This window comes from Patiria miniata, unplaced genomic scaffold (assembly GCF_015706575.1).
Source record: "Patiria miniata isolate m_02_andy unplaced genomic scaffold, ASM1570657v1 HiC_scaffold_1, whole genome shotgun sequence".
Taxonomy (NCBI): Eukaryota; Metazoa; Echinodermata; class Asteroidea; order Valvatida; family Asterinidae; genus Patiria; species Patiria miniata.
Window position 1 is genome coordinate 5,482,421 of NW_024037047.1, and position 20,496 is coordinate 5,502,916.

A 20,496-nucleotide genomic window follows, 5' to 3' on the forward strand; every position below is an offset into this window, starting at 1 on the left:
AATGTTCTGCGGTAGCTCCAACAGCGCCCTCTATTTCCGCACCTCCTCACTTTTGTTCACCAAAGAGCACCAAGGAATGGGAAATTGCTCCAAGGCAAATGATCGAAAGCACCAAGGACACCAATGTACACGAGGACACCAAAAAAGCAAAATAGTACCCCACGTTGTCTGTGCTTGGAAAAAAAAAAAAAGCCGCGTGGCCGCGTCAATTCCGGAACTTTGGTCTGACCAGAGACCGAATATTTTTTTTTTTTGCCTTAGCTTGAGTAACTCCATGCTCCAGCTCTAATGAGCTGGAGTTTACTCAAGCTGTACCAGATTTATTTTGACGTATTAAAAATCCGACAACATTTCACCAATTGAGGGCGCCCTCGCAATCCAACACCCACCATCACTGACGGAAGTACAAGCATGGAGGAATAAGAACAAGTAGACGCTGTTGTAGTGTCATGACTGTCGAGAAAAGGTGAATTTATGTGTTTTCTGCCATCGAAATATAATTATAACACTGAAGGAATTGTGGTAAACATTCCTTCTGTCTGTATTACCTCCATTTGGGGAAAAAATCAATACTTGATCACCACTTGCCATGCTTAACTGCCGCCGGCGCCAAACATAAACACATCAATTTTCACCTCACCTGGTCATGCTGGTCATGCTGGTCCTTTGATAAGTTGTGATTTCACCCAAGAGGAATGCGGGAAGACTCGCAATATGCGAAATATTTTTGAGGAAAAATTTGTTTTTAGAACACATTTTGGATGCACACGTCGTGCAGATGACAAAGCATGAACCGGCCATTGATAGTGTAATACGTCATTATGAATATTTATTTTCTCCTTAATATAGGCCTAGGCCCTAGGCCTATAGTTTATTTCAGTGGATACTTCAAATACGTCCAAAGATCTATCATTGCAATACGATTGTGTGCGTGGTGTAGTGGTAAATGTCTTGTCTCTCAAGCAAGTGTCCGCAGTCTGAATCTCGATGAAGTTAGTGACTGATTAATAAATAGGAATAAAGGAAAGGAGCAACATACAACAAGTTTCAACTTTGTATTCAAATGTTGGGTTGATTACAATGTAGGTGTCCTCATTACCATGTAGGTGTTATGTACAATGAGGGTGCCTTTCAGTGCAGATACATACAATGTACAAATGTGCAAGTCAAAAGATCCATGAAACTATGGACAGGCTGCTGCTACTGCTCCCCTAAACGCCTCATACATGTCATAAGTTGGTGAGGATATATAAGTGCTTTCAGGGAGTGCATTTAACCAGGCGACTGGGAGGGGGGGGGGATGAGTTGCAGTATACATGTAGTAGCAGTATAGAGAATCCCTGGGGTGCTCTTACTAAGTCTTAGAGAACCCCCCGGGAGTGCTCTAGGAGAACCCCCATGGTTGCTCTAAGAGAACCCCTGGGGTGCTCTAAGAGAACTCACTGGGGTGATATAAGAGAGCCCCTGCTGGTGTAAGAGAACCCCTGTGGTGCTCTAAGTGTACCTCCTAGGGGCTCTAAGAGAACCCCATGGGTGCTAAAATTTAAAAAAAAAACCTGGGGTACTCTAAGAGAACCCCCTGGGGTGCTCTAAGAGAATCCATGGAGTGCTCTAAGAGAACCCCTAGGGTGCTGTAAGAGAACCCCCTGGGGTGCTCTAAGAGAACCCCCCCCCCCCAGGGGTTCTCTAATAGAACCCCTGAGGTGCTCTAAGAGAACCCCCGAGGTGCTTTAAGAGAATCCCTGAGGTGCTTTAAGAGAATCCCCTGGGATGTTCTAATAAGAGACCCCACGGATGCTCTTAAGAAGACCAACACATTCAGCATAGTGTGGGATGCTAAGAACCGATGGGATGCTATAGAAGAACCACTGGGATGCTCTAAGAGAATCTGGGTGACTTGTAATAAATTATTTGCTTTGTTTGTATTAGGGCTATATTTTTCAAGACGCACAGTCACAGAATAAACGCTGTGTGAGTTTATGATGACAATTTGCACAGTGCATCAGTGTGGAGACTGGAAGTACACGAAGGCCGAGGATCGCTAAATCGTCATCATGGAAATGCTGAACAGGCTGAAGACTACCGTTGGGGGCTTAATTGGTAATCCTGTGGTCAGTCAGTATGACATTACAGTGGGGCAGATCGCCAGCGGAGGACTGGACTGCTTGTGGAAGATCTATCACGGTGTGAAACGATCAACTAAGCAGGTACTGTATTAGTGGATTAGAGTCGGTCAGTCAGTCAGTCAGTCAGGGGAGTCTGTATCTGATCGTTATGCACCTGCCAATTGTAAGAGGGACCCCATGACCTATGGCATGGTGAATAAAGAGTGCATCATGTTCTAGCCTAACCCTGCTGAATCCAACAGGATCCAGCTATGTCATATACCCGATTGAGCCTGTTGGATTGAGCAGTACACCCCTTGTGTACATTTCTGATGCAAAATGTTGGATACAGCAGGCAACTGAACCACATTATAATGCCATGTTGGACTCCGTTGGATTCAGCAGACAACTGAAAGTAAGGCACAGTGGATTGAGCAGGACACTCCGGTTGGACTCTGTTGGATTTCGCAGGGTAGTCCTGAGGGGTCAGGGTTAAGGTTGTGACACAGGGGTGCGTCAAGTCATGATTAATGGGGTGCGTCACTTTTCCTCAGTAGGTGCATCACAATCTGTGAAATGTGGGTCAAAAATGTTGCCAAATAGCATCAAAGCTGTATTGTTTGGTGCATCACTGCTCTGTTACAGGGGTGTGATTCCATAAAATGATGATCCACTATTGGACAATGATGCACTATTCCTGGGAGTCATGTGGTTCGTCATACAATTGATAGGTGCATTGATAGGTGTGGGAATACGTGGGTTTGAACCCCGACGAAGAAAATATTGCTTGTGTTCTTGAGCTAGACACTTTACTGCAATTGCTTCTCTCCACCCAAGAGTATACATGGATACCTGTTGAAGGTAGAGTATATCATTTGCAGCTATCCAAAAAGTAGCTGGCAAAATTATTAGCATACTTGGTTTAAAGATAGTAACAGCACTAAACTCCCTGTGAAATGATTCTTCCTGGCATGGTGTCATTTTGAAGAAAACAGTAAAAGAAGGTCATTTCCAAAGATGCGTCTAAGGATGCAGTTTTGAAAATTTCAGTTAGTAGTTCGTTTTTAATTATGCAAAGCCGTGAATGGGTGCGTGCAAGTATTGACACGACGCACGCGTGCGCGGTTGCTATTATTCGTGGGTTCATTGTGTGACATGGCGCAGCTGCAAATTCTGAATGAAAACGTGTCCCGGACGCTGATTTTGGGCGCAATTCAAAACATGACTGGACAACTTTAAAATCGAATTTGAGATCCTAAAAAATTGATTTCTCGGTCTATACAACACTAACTGCGCTGAAACTTCCATCAGGTTAGTTTTAAGCACCTGTCTTTAGATTTTGAGCAGTTCTTGCTTCAAACAAAAAAAGATACAAATGACAAATGAAATACTCTAAGTCAAATGACAACCCTTTCAGATGACCTGTTTTCAAAAGCATTCCCTTGTCACTTATTTCTTCCTTTCATTTCAGGAGGCAGCGATTTTTGTCTTTGAGAAGAAACTCCTGGAGCGTTTCCACAAGAAAGACCGTGAGGGTGTCCTAGAGGTCTTGAGAAGGGGCCCCTCCCAGTTGACCAAACTGAGACACCCCTGTCTACTGACCATCCAAACCCCAATGGAAGAGTCCAGGTATGTAAATGTTATTATAATTTTTGTTTGGACCAATGCAGATTTAAAAATTTACAGGTTGTTTATTAACCATCTTCATGTTTCCTTCAAATACATACATGCATGGGTGTATGAATGAAAGCAGATTCAACATTTTTACACCAAGTGTCTGGTTCTGAATTGGCCACTACCATTTTTAGGGAGAGATGGGGATAACCCTACTCTTTGCCAGAGTAGAGGAATTTGGATGATAGAGGTTACATGGCAAAAGTGCGTTACTGATTTCATAGGATGCACTTTGTCAAGGTCTTGGGCCGGACCTTGTGTTGTTTTTACTCAGCCATGGCCATGCATAAATATAGGCCTGGATTATGCTTGAAATCCTCTTGTACTGCTTCAGGATGTCACTGGCCAAGCCTCAACAAATTGACAGTCACTGCCGAAACATTTTGCAGGATTCAGGCAGTGGTCACCCATATTCAAGAAATAATGGAGGAATTTGTAGGATTGAGGCTATATGCTATTTTTCCATGAGGCCAATTGGAGGATTTTGCAGGATTAAGGCAACATCCTAGCAAAAACGCCTAGGGAGTTAGGGTAAACCAGTGGTCTCAACTTTAATGTGCAATGTTTTTGTTTTTGTTTGATCCTTTTATTTTTAATGAACAGAGACAGCCTTGCTTTTGCCACTGAGCCAGTCTTCGCCAGTTTAGCCAATGTGCTCGGTCGACATGACAACTTGAGCCCAGTACCAGAGAACATCAAAGGTCACGAGTTGTACGAAGTCGAGATCAAATATGGACTTCTTCAGGTAAAGGGTTTAATAATGAAAAAGAATAGTTGTCCAACTCAACGGAAGAACAAAATGTCTTTTAGAGTTTGGTGACATTATCCCTGAAGACACTGTTGTCTGAGGATGATCTCAAAATTGAAATACTTGGTGTAACCCTTTGGAGATGTAGTTTGCACCTGGAAGCACCTTGTACGAAAACATTAATAAGCACGCGAACCCGTTAAAGGGAATGTACAACATTTGCTTTTGCTGCAATTTTCAGAAATAAATGGATTTGGAGGATTAGTATGTTATATAGAATATTGTTAAACTGACTTGTTTCATGTTTTGGGCTTGTAGATGCTGGAAAAACCAAGAAAACCTATAATGTTCTTGTAGTCTGGTTCCCTGACCCCACTTAAGATGAAACAAAGCAATTAATACACTTTGGGGAATTGTAAGGTCAGAGAATCAGTCTAGCAGGCTTGTACCCCTTCACAGGTGTGTGATCAATTGCAAAGAAAGTCAGAATAACTTAATATGAAAAATTAAGAACAGTTTTTGAAAAAAAGCCAGTTTTCTCCAACGCTGGTCGGCCGACCAGCGTTTGAAAAATACAGTTTTTCTTGAAAATGTCAGACCACCAGGAGCAACGATTTTAAAGGATGCTTTAGACTGTCAGTCCCTAACAATTCAGTAAGGTATTTCGTGGTAATGCGATCATTTCGTTTTTTGATGTTTGCAAATGTTGTATTTTCCCTTTAACTTGGCAGTTTCCATGCATGGTTCCAGGACTGTAGTTTGTAGTATAATAGGGGTCGAAATTCACTCAACTAATTGCTGTAGCAAAGTTAGGTTGTAAGGTGGTCAGAAGACTGCAAACAGCAGTAATTTGAACTTGCTGGCTGGTCTTGTTGACAGGATGATTGATTATACATGTACATGCCTCCCTCTGCATTGGCATGGCAGGTACTACAGTTTGTAGTGCACGTTAGAGACACACTGCGTGCGAGCACTTTGCACGAGTAAATATTTTGAATGAGCACGAAGGCCATAGCGTCTTCGTGCCAACATCAGGCGCAGTTGGGAATGCGTTTGAATACCACTTCTAGTGGCCTCCCCCAACTCTCCTTTTGCAAGGCTGCATCCGAATCGTTGTTTAGAACTATTGTCTAGGTCTTTGCCCATTACAACTACATGGAACAAGTAGACAGTAGACGTAGCCGAAGCTCTGAATGCCCGTTTCAGGCACGGCTTAAAGGGAATATGCATCATTTGCTTTTGCTGTAATTTTCAGAAATGGATGGAATTAGGGGGTTGGAAATATATAGCAAATATAGTTACACTGACTTTTTTGAGGTTTTGGGTTCAAAAATGCTATAAAAACCAGGAAAAACAATCATTTTCCTGTAGTCTGGTTCCCTGACTCCATATTAGAAGAAACAGAGCAGTTTACATACATTGGGGAATTGTAAGGTCAGGGAACCAGTCTAGCTGGCTTGTACCCGTTCATAGGTGTGTAATCGATTGCAAACAAGTGCGATGGTCAATTGGGGCCAGTATTTGAAAAAAGCCAGTTTTTTTCCAACGCTGGTCGGCCGACCAGCGTTGGAAATTGATACAAAAATACCACTTTTCTTGAAAATGACAGTATACCAGGTGCCATGATTTTACAGGATGCTTTACACTGTCATTCACTAACAGTCCAGCAAGGTATTTCAAATTGATTTGGTAGTTTTATTTTTTGATTTTTGAAAATGTTGTATTTTCCCTTTAACTGTTAAGGGGGTCTTTGTGCACGGATCAGTGGATTCAATATTCCTGACCTTGATCGTGTTCAACATTCAATCATCTAACATTTACCCCTCATATGTTTGTACAACTCTCCAGCCTGATTGAATTTTGTATACTCATAGGTCACAGAAGGGCTGAAGTTTCTACATAACGATGTTCACATGATTCATGGTAACGTTGTCCCGGAGAGTATCATTTTGAATGCCAATGGAGCTTGGAAACTAGCAGGGTTTGACTTCTGCAGCCAGTCAATAACACCGCAAGATCAAGCAGTAAGTCCTCTTAACCTATCAGCACCTGTAGTGTACTAAATTGTATAACATCGTATTTATTCCCTGATTTTTTGTTTGGCTGGACACCATCTGACTCATGGGGGTGCTGTTCAGTGTGGATGATATTTGATGCTACTGAACAATAGACGGCGTTATATAACTGACATACAGATCCTAGTCATTTGATTGGTGGAACTCACATCACATGACATTCGTTATTGCTCCCATTCACGCCGCGGCTCAAAAAGTACTATCCGCCCATGGGGAATGGGAAATACTATTCAACAGTTAGGATCATGACGCGGTATTTGTGTGCAAATGCATGCTGGTGAGCGCGTTCAGCGTTGCGCGTAGCGCGTATTGTTCCAAAGAGCCAGCGCTACAGCGTTAGGTTCAAACATTTTCGTGATGGGGTGGTTTGGAAGAGAGAAATAGATTTTCCTTCAGTTTTGTATTGAAAAAAAGGTTCAAATATATCAAATAACAAGGATCTATATGTCAGTTATATAAAACAAATATTGATTGGCTTTAAATTGTGAAATGGGAGGAATATTATTGCTCGGTACAATCTGGACTTTTCCAGTTCACTCGGCTTCGCCTCGTGAAATGGAAAAGTCCAGATTTTACCTCGCGATAATATTCCTCCCATTCCACGCTGAGCCACTCAATATTTGTATACTATTTGTCGGGCAGTGGGTCATACACAAAAATTCATTTTGTTTTCAGACAGGTGAACTGTAAGTGTTAATTTTCCATTGCCTAGACTCTAAAGTCATTCCAAAAGACTGCAACGTACAATAGGTCTCTCTCAAATGACAGCACTGCCTACAGATTGTCGCGTGCATTGGCATTTTGTGCCACGCATCGCCTGTGTCGCGCCGTATTTCGAAGAAATTTATGAGCAACATGTGCGCGTTTAGAACATATTGCACACTGCGCGCACATGTACATGTACCTGTTGGCGTCGTATGAGAGGGGTCTATAAATCTATCAAAACACTCGGACTGTTTCAAACATCAATTTCAAATCTTCAAAATCATTGTGTTTAGAATCTCTCTGCAAAGCCAGTATGAAAGGGGCATATTAAAATGTCATTTGCTTCAGTGGGATCATGTGAATACTTATTCCCTAACAGCCAACTTTCCCCATGCGCGAGTGGAACACAGACTTCCCGGCTGCGGCCCAGCCCAGACTGGAGTACCTCGCTCCAGAGTATGCGCTAACGATGAGTTGCGAGACGGCTAGCGACATGTTCTCCCTCGGCATTCTGATGTACGCTGTCATGAACCGGGGCAAGACGCTGTTTGACTGCAACGAAAACCTGCAGACCTTCAAACGGAACTGCCAACAGGTGTGGTAGGCCAGATTTAATTGAGTAAAGCGTCCTCCACTAGGACATCAGGACATATGAACATTTTTTTCATCTGAGACATGCCAGTCTAAACTTAATTACACACTGTATAAGTCAACAAGAATCTGCAGACATTCAAAAGCAACTGCTAGCAGCTGAAATGCTTAACCCTAATGCTTCAAAATCCTCTTTGCCAAAGTGGAGGAATTTCGAGGATTAAGGTTACATGGCAAAAGTGCGTTACTGATTTCGTAGGATGCACTTTGTCAAGGTCTTGGGCCGGACCTGGTGTTGTTTTTGCTCAGCCATGCATAAATATAGGCCTGGATTATGCTTGAAATCCTCTGCACTGCTCCAGGATGTCACTGGCCAAGCCTTAACATATTGACAGTCACTGCCGCAGAATTTTGCAGGATTCAGGCAGTGGTCACCCCGCCAAGGACCATATTCAAGAAAAAAATGGAGGAATTTGCAGGATTGAGGCTATATGCTATTTTTCCATGAGGCCAATTGGAGGATTTTGCAGGGTTGAGGCTACATCCTAGCAAAAAGGCCTAGGGAGTTAGGGTTAAAGAAATGATCAGTTCCAGGACAGGTTTTTTTTAACCAATATTACAGTAAAATGGCTTGCTCACAGACACGCATATTTCCTACTTAAAAATTCTTTACTCATGAAGTCAGCGAGAACCAGCGAGCAATCAGATGCAAACTACAAATTCAAAAAATAGCCAAAGAAATGTTCAGTTCATGACACAGACTTTATCAGTGTTACAGTAAAATGCATTGCTCAGGGACACACATTGTCTCCTATCTCAGAGTCTTAACTATAAGTTAACAAGAACCTGTAGACTTTCAAACACAAACTATTAGATAAAATGCCCTACGCATTGTCCAGTTCTTGGCATAGAATTTATCAGGTGATATTACAGTAAAACGTTTTGCTCAGTGACAACTTATATTAAAAAAAAGTCAACGATCCTGCTAATGTTCAACTGCAACTACATTTGTACGTACCAGCAGATGCAGTATCTAAGAGAACTATAACAATAATGTGTATTTATAAAGCGCACATATCCATCAGTATTGGTGCTCATTGCCCTACATCATTAACACACTACATCAGTTACACGAACTGGAAATTTAATGAGCCAGATATCAATATTGTAGTAAAGTGTCCTGCTTAAGGACGCAATCACCATTATCCTATAGATGTATCTCATACATAGGGATAACATTATATTAAAATATGAAAATAAAAGTAACACAACTTCTTAGTCTCGTCAAAATATGACTTTGCAGAGTTTCAAAATTAACAGTTCCTTAAAATTGTTGATTTGTTTTTGATTTTTCTACGCCCCTTTTACAGCTGAAATGTTTGAACATATCACTACTTGGAAGCCTCAGCGATGGTCTTAAAGAGTATGTCAAAATGTTGCTGAATGCTACCCCTACTGTCAGACCAGATGCAGACCAAATTTCCAAGGTAATTTAATTCGATGAATGAAGACTGATGCATTTTATCGTACCAGACATCTTTTCACACTCATACAATAATTGTCCAATCTAGATGCAGCCCTAAGCCCGGCCCATCTTTGGTATGTGTACAATTCTCAAAGTGTCAGGCACTGAGTTTTACTGAGCTACTATGGTCAAACGACCAAAGGTCATAGCTATCTTAATTAAAAAGGTAATAATAAATGATAATAGTAATAACTATTACCCTGGATTGGAAATTTGGGAGACATCCCCATAGACTTGTGTACAACATTTTTCAAACTTAAATGTGCCCTAACCCAATATTCCCTTGTCCTTTTTCCACAAATTTCGGTATGTTTACTAATTAGACCACGAGCAACAAATATAACCTAATTGTGACAATAAAATTGTGCCTCTAAAGGGGGGCTGTGACAATAGGAAGACATGAAAATATCTCCCTAATGACCGATAACGTGTCTCCTTATTCGTACCTTTACACGTATAATAATTTCTACTAATGCTATAATAGGGCGACTTTCCCATAGACTCGTGCACAAACCTAAACTGTCACCTAACCCAACTTTACCTTATCCTGTCTCCACGAAATTCGGTATTTTTTTTACTAATTTGACCACGAGGAATTGATCTAGATGGTTTGCGACAATAAAATTCCTTGTCCTAAGGGTTGTTTTAACCATAGGGTGACACCAATTTGTCACCCCAATAAGGCGTGTCGCCCTAATCCAGACGCGACTTGAAAACTGTCGCCGTTTGCGGGATTCTGTAGATTACAACCATTCTTATATTGCTCATTTCACCATGAGGTCTCTATGCGCTTTCATGAAATCAACAATTATACAACTTGAACGGAAATGTTTTGACCCGGATTTTGAATTGCTTTGTTGTTTCGGTTTGTTTTACAACATCTGGTAAGTTGTTCCGTAACTGAACTGCAGGTTGAAAGATCTTCTCTCTTTTTTTAATAAACTGAATTTCAGATCCCGTTCTTTGAGGACGTGGGCTCCATCACATTGCAATATTTGGACTCGCTCTTCCAACGAGACAATCTAGCCAAGTCCCAGTTTTTCAAAGGGCTCCCAAAAGTCCTATCAAGTCTTCCAAAGGTAGGCAGGTTTTTTTTGTTTCTTATGGCAATATTTCAATTTAATTTTCAAACCTTTTTAAAGACAATCTCATCCCTGATACGCATTGCAAAACTTTCATGAATTAGCCAGTTTGGTATTCCCATTACGCATGTGCAAGTCAAGATTGGATGTTTTTTCCTTTCGGGATAAACAATTTAGTGAATTGACTGAATGTGTGCAAAATCATGTGGTACCAGCAACATTACAGAAATTGCCTTGTTCTGAAGGAAGCTCAACATTTCAAAAAGTTTTGACAGCAACAAGTTTTTCAGTGTTTTGCGAAGAGTTTTTCAGTGTTTTGTTCCCCCCAGCTTAGGTGCAAATGAATGTTTCTATCGTCTTTTTGTTGCATCAGGCATAAGATTTTTCAAATTTTTTTCTGAAATCAGACTTATTGAATTTGTGAGAAAGATATTATTAGTGTAGAAAGATATGCATCTTTCAGACCTTTCATCGATTTCGAGACATTGTTTAAAATTGACAATCTCATCCCAGTTGCTTGAAAAATTGCAAAATACAGATTGGGTTACACGTCCCCCCATAGACTCATGTGCATTTATCTGCCACGTTTATCCCGAACTAGAAATTGCTGAATCTTGGTATGCATATGCGCAGTTGGAATACCTATTTGGCTAATAGTCATAAGTGAAGTTACTTGCTGTAAATTATATAAGAAGGAGAGTCACTCACTTCCTTTATATTTTGGTTTGGCTGGATCACCGATGGATTTTACGGCAAAATAACGGAATTAGTGAATACAAACAAATGAAAAAGGATTTTATTTTGTTTGAGTATCCTGTAAGAGTCTTGCGTGAAGTTTCGTGAAATCGGCTGCATGAGATAATAACTGTTTTTCCCATTCGTACAGCGAGTGGTGCATCAGCGTGTCCTTCCCAGCCTCAGCAAGGAACTGGTCAATCGTGACATGATCCCGTTCGTTCTGCCTAACCTTCTACACATCGCAGACAGCTGCACCGACCAAGAGTACGTCAGGCTGGTCCTACCCGAACTCAAACCTGTCTTCAAAATCCAGGAACCAGTCCAGGTACGAAAGGAAATGATAGCCTTGTGACTGACTTGCGATTTGACTTGTGACTGACCTGAGCTTGTAATCTGACTCATGACTGACTTGTGATTTGGTTTATGACTGACTCGTGATTTACCTTGTGAATGACTTGTGATTTGGCTTGTGATTGACTTATGATTTACCTTGTGATTTACCTTGCGATTTACCTTGTGAAAGACTTGTGATTTGGCTTGTGATTGACTTGTGATTTACCTTGTGAGTTACCTTGTGATTGACCTTGTCAGTGACTTGTGATTTGGCTTGTCATTGACTTGTGATTTACCTTGTGATTTTACCTTGTGAAAGACTTGTGATTTGGCTTGTGATTGACTTCTGATTTACCTTGTGAATGACTTGTGATTTGGCTTGTGATTGACTTGTGATTTACCTTGTGATTGACCTTGTAATGACGTGTGATTTGGCTTGTGATTTACCTTGTGATTTACCTTGTGATTTTACCTTGTGAGGGACTTGTGATTTGGCTTGTGATTTGGCTTGTGATGGACCTTGTGATTTAGCTTTTGATTTACCCAGTGATTTCCTTTGTGAATGACTTGTGCTTTGGCTTGCGATTTACCTTGTGATATGAGGTGTGATATGATTTGTGACTGACTTGTGATTTGACTTGTAACTGACTTGTTAAGTTGTAACTGACTTGTCACTTGACTCGTTACTGACTTGTAATCTGATTGTGATTTTACTTGTGACCAACTTGTGACCTTCTTGTGATTTGCATTGCGACTGACTTGTGATTTCACTTGTGATTTCACGTGTGATGGGCTTTAGTCTGGAATATAGTTGGCGTAATTCTTTGGTTGTGTGGTCTGTGCAGGTAATGCTGATCTTCATGCAGAGGATGGATATGCTCCTGACTAAGACGCCTAAGGACGACATCAAAAACCACGTCCTGCCACTAGTCTACAGAGCACTGGAAGCACCCTCACCACAGATACAGGTAAGACCATTTTCAGACAAGACTCTGAGTCATACTGAACTACACTCAACCAAAAAAAAATAGTCCCCCCCTTAATACTTTTTTGTCTAATTCAAAAACTACTGGGCACATCTGGCTCAAATTACAACTGATCACTGCAGAAATTCCTTAGCAATCTAGCCATACTCTTTGTTTGGCCAAAAACAGTGATAATGTGTACAAAATGATGCAATTTATGACAAGTGGTACAAAAAAAAAGTTGCACTTTTGTACACTTGCAAGGTGAGTGTGAACCCCAACATGCACGTATACAAAAGCGCAACTGTTTTCAGTATCACTTGTCATAAATTGCGTACATTTGTACACATTATTAGTATGGCTGGATTGCTAAGGAATTTCTGCACTGACCGGTCATAATTTGAGCAAGATGTGCTCAGTAGTTTTTAAGTTAGACAAAAAAGTATTGGAAGGGGGGACTTTCTTTTTTGGTTGAGTGTACATTATTTCCAAAGATTTGAATTAAAGATGCACTCCCCATTTTTCGTTTAAGTGTACAGTCCAGGTCTTGGATGTTTTCCATTAAACACAACAATGCAGCTAAACTGACAGACTGACTAACAGACCAATATGCCCTAGATATGACAAGCTTTCGTGTTCATTTTGTTCAAGTTTTATTCCTTTCATATATACAGGAGCTTTGCCTAACAATCCTTCCCACCTTTGCCGGTATGATAGACCAAGCTTCCATGAAACATTCCATCATCCCACGGATCAAGAAGCTGTGTCTGGAAACCGACCGCTTATCGGTAAATACATCTTCAATCCAAATAAATTCATCCATCTAAAATTATGTATATAAACTTGACTTCAGGAAAATCAGAGTCCAATATGTGTTCACAAAACAAAAGCTTGGGCCTCTCAACCTATAATCTGACAATCTTTAAAAGTTTTGGCATATATGACTGCGGCTGTGTCTGAAAATGGGCATTGTTGTTTATAGCTATGGCTGGCTATAACATGGCATTTTGCAAACACTAAAAGCCATAACCTTAAACTATCCAATTCAGACATGGCCTGTGTTTTAATAGAAAAAAATTAAAACAGACAAGATAGTCAATATTTAGAAAACCAAAATTTAGCCAGGACAAGAGGTGTGGGCCCTGCAACATTTTGCTGTTGAAAACAGTCCCATTGACCAGTCAATATACCTTGTATATTTACCAGTTATTATATTGACCAGTCAATATATATTGTATATTGACCAGTCAATATACCTTGTATATTGACCAGTCAATATACCTTGTATATTGACCGGTCAATATACCTTGTATATTGAACTGTCACTATACACGTACCATGTATATTAACCAATCAGTGTACCTTATGTTGACTGGCACGTGAGTTACAGAAGAGATTTCAACCCTCCAAGTAAGTCAGTCTTCTCATTTCTGTTGAGCCCTGCATTTTTTGCTGATAATCTGACCTTGTGCAATGCAATATTCTTTTCACTTCAGGCGTGAGACATACACTTCATTAATAATAAACTTGTTTTCCTTTTTTAAATTAAACTCAGTCCCGAGTCGGTTCCCTGGTTTGCACTGGCAAGCTGATGGACCACATGGACAAATGGTTCGTCTTGGACGAGGTGCTACCTATGGTCATGGCTATTCCCTCCAGGGAACCTGCCGTCCTAATGGGCGTATTGGGTAAGCATGCACTTTATCTACATATTATGAATATGAAATAACTTGGCTATTTCCTCAAGAGAACGTACCATCCTTATGGCCATATTGGGTAATTTTGCACACATTTAAGTATTATAACTATTTTAATAGTATAATTCATGGCCATGGCTATTCCCTCCAGAGAACCTGCCTTTAGTAATATAATGATATCGCTTTCTTTTGAGATGGTGAAGACATGGACTGGCAACCTTATTTGGTCAACTAATTAGCCATTCATCCAAATATATGTATAGTTAACGCAACATGTATTGTTTGAATATTTAAAAGCATTCTGGCTTCTATCATTTTGGAGGGGGGGGGGGGCGGGCAGGGGAAATGTAGACAAGTTTATTCCCTATTTACTCTTATTTTGCATTTGATCTTGAAAATGTTTTCAATTTCAGGTTTTGGATAATTTTTATACAAGCTGTGTGGGTTTTTGCATATTTTTGCATAAATTAGGAATCATCAAGATGGCGATCAGTCACAAGAAGCTCGGTGTCACTAAGGAGCTAGCCGCCACCAAACTGCTCCCATTCCTGTTTCCGCTTTGCATCGACAACAATCTCAACTTGAATCAGGTGAGAAACCTTGCAGGCTTGAATCAAGGCTACGGTTGCACCTAGGACCAGTCTCAGACCGGTGTTCAAGTATCATGCCATATTTAGTGCAACCAAAGTCGACCAGAATAGAATTTTGGTTTCAGACAGGCGAAATCTCCCAAAGTCCACTCAGAATAGTTGTTTTGACCTCATTAAGGCAGCACGTCATAGAAATTTGTACCCGGAAACCTTGCTAAGTTGTATTGTAGGGAGCTTATTTTATCATTGTTATTTTTGGCTGTTCAGCAGTGTGCGGAAAAGCCTTTATTTTTGTTCAGATTTTTTTGTTTTCTTTTCTTCTTTTTCCTCTTCTTTTACTGCTGTCCCAAATCCCATAGACTTTGTACACGGTTTTTGTACCATTTTTGACACTTATACTCAGATCTTAATCAATCTTACATAAAGACCATATAACGAAGATATGTGGGGAAGATAGGCATTATGATGATGTCATCACGTGTCATGTAACATCATCTTAGAGGTGCACATTTTCAAGTCCTATATCTAAAGAACTACCAGTCTGATTGGGATGAAACTTTGTATGTAAATAAACCAGGACGTTTCATAAATAAAAATGGATGTGACATCATGATAAAGTCATCATGTGATTTTTATGCAATTTTGATTTTTTTGTATAAATTTTCATCATATCTCATGAACAACACATGCTAAATTGAAAATTCTTTTTGTAATATGATTGTTAGGTCATAAGTATATGCACAAAATTTGGAAAAAAATGTGTGACGTCATCATGACCTAATATCGATCGTGATTTTTTTTTTACACATAGAAGGGTAGGCTTGATCGTCATGAAACTTGGCGTGGAGAAGATAATGTTACTAGTATGCATGCCAAATCCGAAGTGGCGTCGCGATGATGTCATCGGTTTATTTTTTTATGATTTTTTTTCAATGTTTCAGATTTTTTTCTACTTACAAAATTGTACGTTGTCTTCATAAACTCCAAAACTTGGCACAGACAAAGACATCTTAGTAAATGTGTGCATTGGTAAGCGACATCATGATGACTTCATCACACTTCACGTGACGTCACACTAAGGTTTATTATTTAAAGGCCTATATCTACAGAAATATAGGTGCAATTCTGTTATAGGTGAAAATTGACGTGTTGTCATGATGATGTCATCACATGTCGTGTGACAACACATTAAAGGTGTATTATAGCCTATATCTACAGAAATATAGGTGCAATTCTGCTGAAACTTGGAATGTATATAGTCAGGGACGTGTTTGCAGTGAAGTTCATTCAAAAACATCTGCCGAAAAGTCTTGTGGTCTGGGCCCAATTTCATAGCGCTGCTTAACAGCCAACTTTGTGCTTACCGAGCCTCCATCTATTTCATAGGGACCGTTAAGCAGTAAGCACAGCAAAAGCACGCTTAACCCCTGAAGAATACTTTGCTTAAATCAGTGACATAACGATAGAAATCTCCATGCGCGCACAACCGTTAGCATGAAATAGTGCTTAACTCCTTAAGGACGGGAAGCGGTCATGGCCGCGGCCGCGGCCGCTAATCCTCATTGGAATGCAGTTGCCAGCTGTGGTATGCCGTGGCACACGGCTAGTGGGTAGTTCCACAGCTGCTGCTTTTGTGCAGTCCCGCTACCACACAAAGGCTGTGCAGTCATGCGGGCCACTTGCTCTATGTGTGGAGGAATGTCCCCATTACACCCCGTCCTTAAGGGGTTAAGCAGCAGCATGATTTTCTGCTATAGTAAGCACCGCTTCTCTGCTTACTGTTAAGCAGTGCTATGAAAGTGGGCCCAGTTCTCAGACAGACACACAAACCTCTCGTTTTTTTTTTTTTTTTGCAGTTTAATGCCTTCATGTCAGTCATCAAGGAGCTCATCCGCCATGTGGAGAATGAGCAAAGAGGAAAGCTGGAACAACTCAACTCAATCCAAGAAGAACAAAAGTTAGTCTGTTTGTCCACACATGTGTTGCTATTGTTTGCCATCTCCATTGTCATCTTTATTGTTACCTTTAAAGTCATCTATGTCAAATTTGTTGTCATGGTCACCTTTTTCATTATTGCCATCTTTGTCATCGTTTTCGTTGGAATGTTTCATCTATAATACATTCTCTTTTAATCTTCACTGCCATCTTTATTGCAACCATTGTTATCTTCATTGTTAATTTTGTCATCATGGTTATTGTCATTGTCAATATTGTCACAGCTGCCGCTGTCGCTGTCATCTTTTTTCCTTCATCTTTTATCTGTTGTCATCTTTGTCCTCATCTGTATTGTGATCTTGGTCATCACCTTCATTCTCTTCATTTTCACTGTCGTTTCTGTTTCTGTTACTGGGGGAGTGTGGCCAAGTGGTTAGGGTTTGTGACTCATGATCAGAGGGTCAGGGGTGTGAATCCAGCTGCTGGTCATATGTTGTGTCCTTGGGCAAGGCACTTCACCCCCACTTGCCCCTCTCCACCCAGGAGTATAAATGGGTACCGGCATTAGATGGAGAGTAACCTGCCATAGACTAGCATCCCATCCAGGGGGAATAGAAATACTCTCAGTTGTTTCATGCTACTGAAACCGGAGATAAATGCCGTTCTGATGGGCCACATTGGCTCATGACAGACTTTATTCTTTGTTTTACTTTTTCTGTTATTTCAATGTTATACAAGTTATACCGTCACCATTGTTTTAAGTAATGTCATTACTGGTCTTTTTTCAGATGGTGGAGATTGTAACTTTACAGACTGTGAAAGTGCACCTTCAATACTGATTGTTACTGTCTTTGATTGTTTCAGGACGTCAGTCGATTTCAACCAACGGCTTCAGAATCAGACCAAGACGGAGGAAAATCCCTTCGCAACAATGGGAATCAGTAACGGCACCACCCAGGCAGGATCCATGGTCAGTTTATAAAATTAGTTTTTTTGCTGTTGCCATTTTGTACATGTTAACCATTCAGCCCCAAACCCAAAAGTGTGAGTTATGTTTAAATTCTACAAAGTCAGTGCCTCATTGTTTTGGAATATGCACAAGATGTTTAATTTGGTGATTATCATATCGGCTTAGACTATAGACCATTTTATACTGAAATTTGCAAAATAAGAATTTGTTAATATCTTAATGTTTGATTCTTTTGACATCAGATGGATGACATGTTTAAGACATTCGGCTTGAGTGAGTACCTTGGGGATGCCACTAACAAAGTTGAAGCTATTAATCGGGGAACCAGTCCAGGCAGCTCCAAACCGGCTCAGACCAGTTCACCATCATCGTCGGCATCCTCAACCGCCCCAAAATACAAACAGCCAACCCAGGTGTCACTGAGTATGGAAGAGAAACAAAGAATTCAGAGTGAGCAGGAATTCCAAGAGAGGGTGAAGAAACAGAAACCTTTAACAGCTGGAGGAAAGACTAAGTTATCAGAGCCGAAACCGCAGGCCAAGGACCTGTCTCGCATGCTGCTTGACTCATCACTGAACACCAAGCCCAGCTACAATCTAAGTACATGTACAACAAACAGTGCAATTGGTGGTTTAGGCTCAAATCAAGCCGCCACTTCATTTGGCAGTAGTGGCAGTATGGGAGGACAGACATGGAGTATGAATTCCTCCATGGGATCTGGAGGGACTGCAATGAAGACTAGTCAGGCATCTCTCGGTGGTGGAATGGGGACAGGTTTTGGGGGATTGTCAAACAGCCAGTCACCATCAACTCAAAAACCCAATATGGCAGCCTTCGATAATTTGCTGGGACCGTCACAGAAGCCAAAACAGACTCTGAGTCAAATGGCACCCAAGTCATCGACAGGAACACAAGGCATGATGGGAAACCAGGGAATGATGGGATCCCAAGGGATGATGGGAAATCAAGGGATGATGGGAAACCAGGGCATGATGGGAAACCAGAGCATGATGGGAAGCCAGGGCATGATGGGAAGCCAGGGCATGATGGGAAACCAGAACATGATGGGAAATCAAAGCATGATGGGAAATCAAGGTGCAATAGGAAATCAAGGCATGATGGGAAACCAAGGCATGATGGGTAACAGCCAGAGATTCATGGGTGCCAACCAGGGAATGATGGGTAGACAAGCGCAAGGCATGATGGGAAACTCCCAGAATTCCATGGCAGGACAGCAGCAAAGCATGATGGGAGGATTTGATCCACTTGCTGGCAGTCGGACAAAGTCACAGCAGCAGAAACCAGACAGCCTTATGGGATTCTTGGGTTGAAAGTTGATATTGCATATTTAATTAAAAAGAACCAGTCCAAGTGGTTCAAAGCAAAAAGTAATCCCCATAACAACATAAAACAAAATTGCCTTTTTTAAAAAGTGATTTGCTTTTGTTGTAATTTTCCGAAATGGATGGATTTGGGGGGTTAGTATTTTATAGCAAATATTATTACACTGACTTGTTTGATGTTTTGTGTTCGTAGATGCTGGAAAAACCAAGAAAAGAATCATGTTCCTGTAGTCTGGTTCCTTAACCCCACTTAAGATGAAACGGAACAATTGATAGACGTTGTAGAATTGTAAGGTCAGGAAACCAGTCTAGCTGGCTCACACCCGTTCACAGACGTGTAACCAGTTGCAAACAAAATGTGGACTGAATTAATTTGGTAACTTGGGGCAGTAGTTGAAAAAAGTCAGATTTTTCCAATGCTGGTCGGCCTACCAGTGTTGGAAATTGATACAAAAATACCACTTTTCTTGAAAATGACAGCGCACCAGGTGCCATGATTTTACAGAATGCTTTAGTCCGTCGTTCACTAACAGTCCAGTAAAGTATTTCATAATAATTTGGTAGTTTTGTTTATGTTTGCAAATGTATATTCCCTTTAATCTGCCTTGAATGAGCATTTTTACTGAACATTCAAATAGAAAGAATCAGATACAGCGGTACAGTGTATTACTAATTTTCTCAATATTTTGTAAATGCACTTTCAAAACTGAATTCCAACAGCTCCAATGAGTCTACTATTTCATATTTATTCAGTTATGTAATGTTTACACTCATTGAGGATATATAGATAGTCATGAAGGTAGTCTGCAAATGCTGCAATTTTTAATCCATGAGGATGCTTATGTTATCACTGATCCCTGACAGCCAGCAAATATTGCAGCTTTGCTGCACAGTTCACAATGGCAACTTTTCCTTTATAGAGCTTTTTAATCTCATGTCTAATGTTTGCATAGCCACCCAACTGCTGGTCTGTTCACGTTCGAATCAGTCTTTAAACAAGGCTGAGTTTGCTGTTGCAGACATTTGTATAAATGATATGGTCTGGCTACAAGTTGGAAAACCATGCACAGTAATAAGCATATAAAAGCAATTTGCTTTGTAAAACTGCATTGCATTTAAAAAAGTAAATTGTACCAGTAAAATGATAAGGTATGCAAAGGAGGCTACAATATTTTGAAAGGTTCAACCAATTTTGTGTCAGCAAATTTCAGGCTTGAACCATTTCTACACTCTGGTTGGCTGTTCAAAGGTTTCCAGCACAGCTCCGGATTAACATTTTCAGAAGTGCAATGTCCAGCAAAATTCTCAGCTCATACTTACAAAGTCCATCATAAGACTGGATCGTTCAAAATGATTCCAAAGCCAACCGAGTTAGTTTTCAGCTCTGCAATTCTTATAAGCAGTACATATTTAGATATAT

The 20,496-nt window shown here is 40.6% G+C and overlaps 1 protein-coding gene across 1 annotated transcript; it reads left to right on the forward strand.

Moving 5' to 3' along the window:
• Positions 1 to 421: 421 nt before the first annotated feature.
• Positions 422 to 19,232, forward strand: LOC119744717 (SCY1-like protein 2). Its single transcript, XM_038220833.1, has 16 exons — positions 422 to 466; positions 1,930 to 2,207; positions 3,577 to 3,734; positions 4,383 to 4,524; positions 6,402 to 6,551; positions 7,687 to 7,902; positions 9,269 to 9,385; positions 10,377 to 10,502; positions 11,392 to 11,568; positions 12,422 to 12,544; positions 13,216 to 13,329; positions 14,097 to 14,229; positions 14,710 to 14,828; positions 16,685 to 16,785; positions 17,628 to 17,733; positions 17,976 to 19,232. Exons 2-16 carry the CDS (start codon positions 2,055 to 2,057, stop codon positions 19,062 to 19,064), a joined length of 3,024 nt encoding a protein of 1,007 aa, XP_038076761.1. The 5' UTR covers positions 422 to 466; positions 1,930 to 2,054; the 3' UTR covers positions 19,065 to 19,232.
• Positions 19,233 to 20,496: the final 1,264 nt, after the last annotated feature.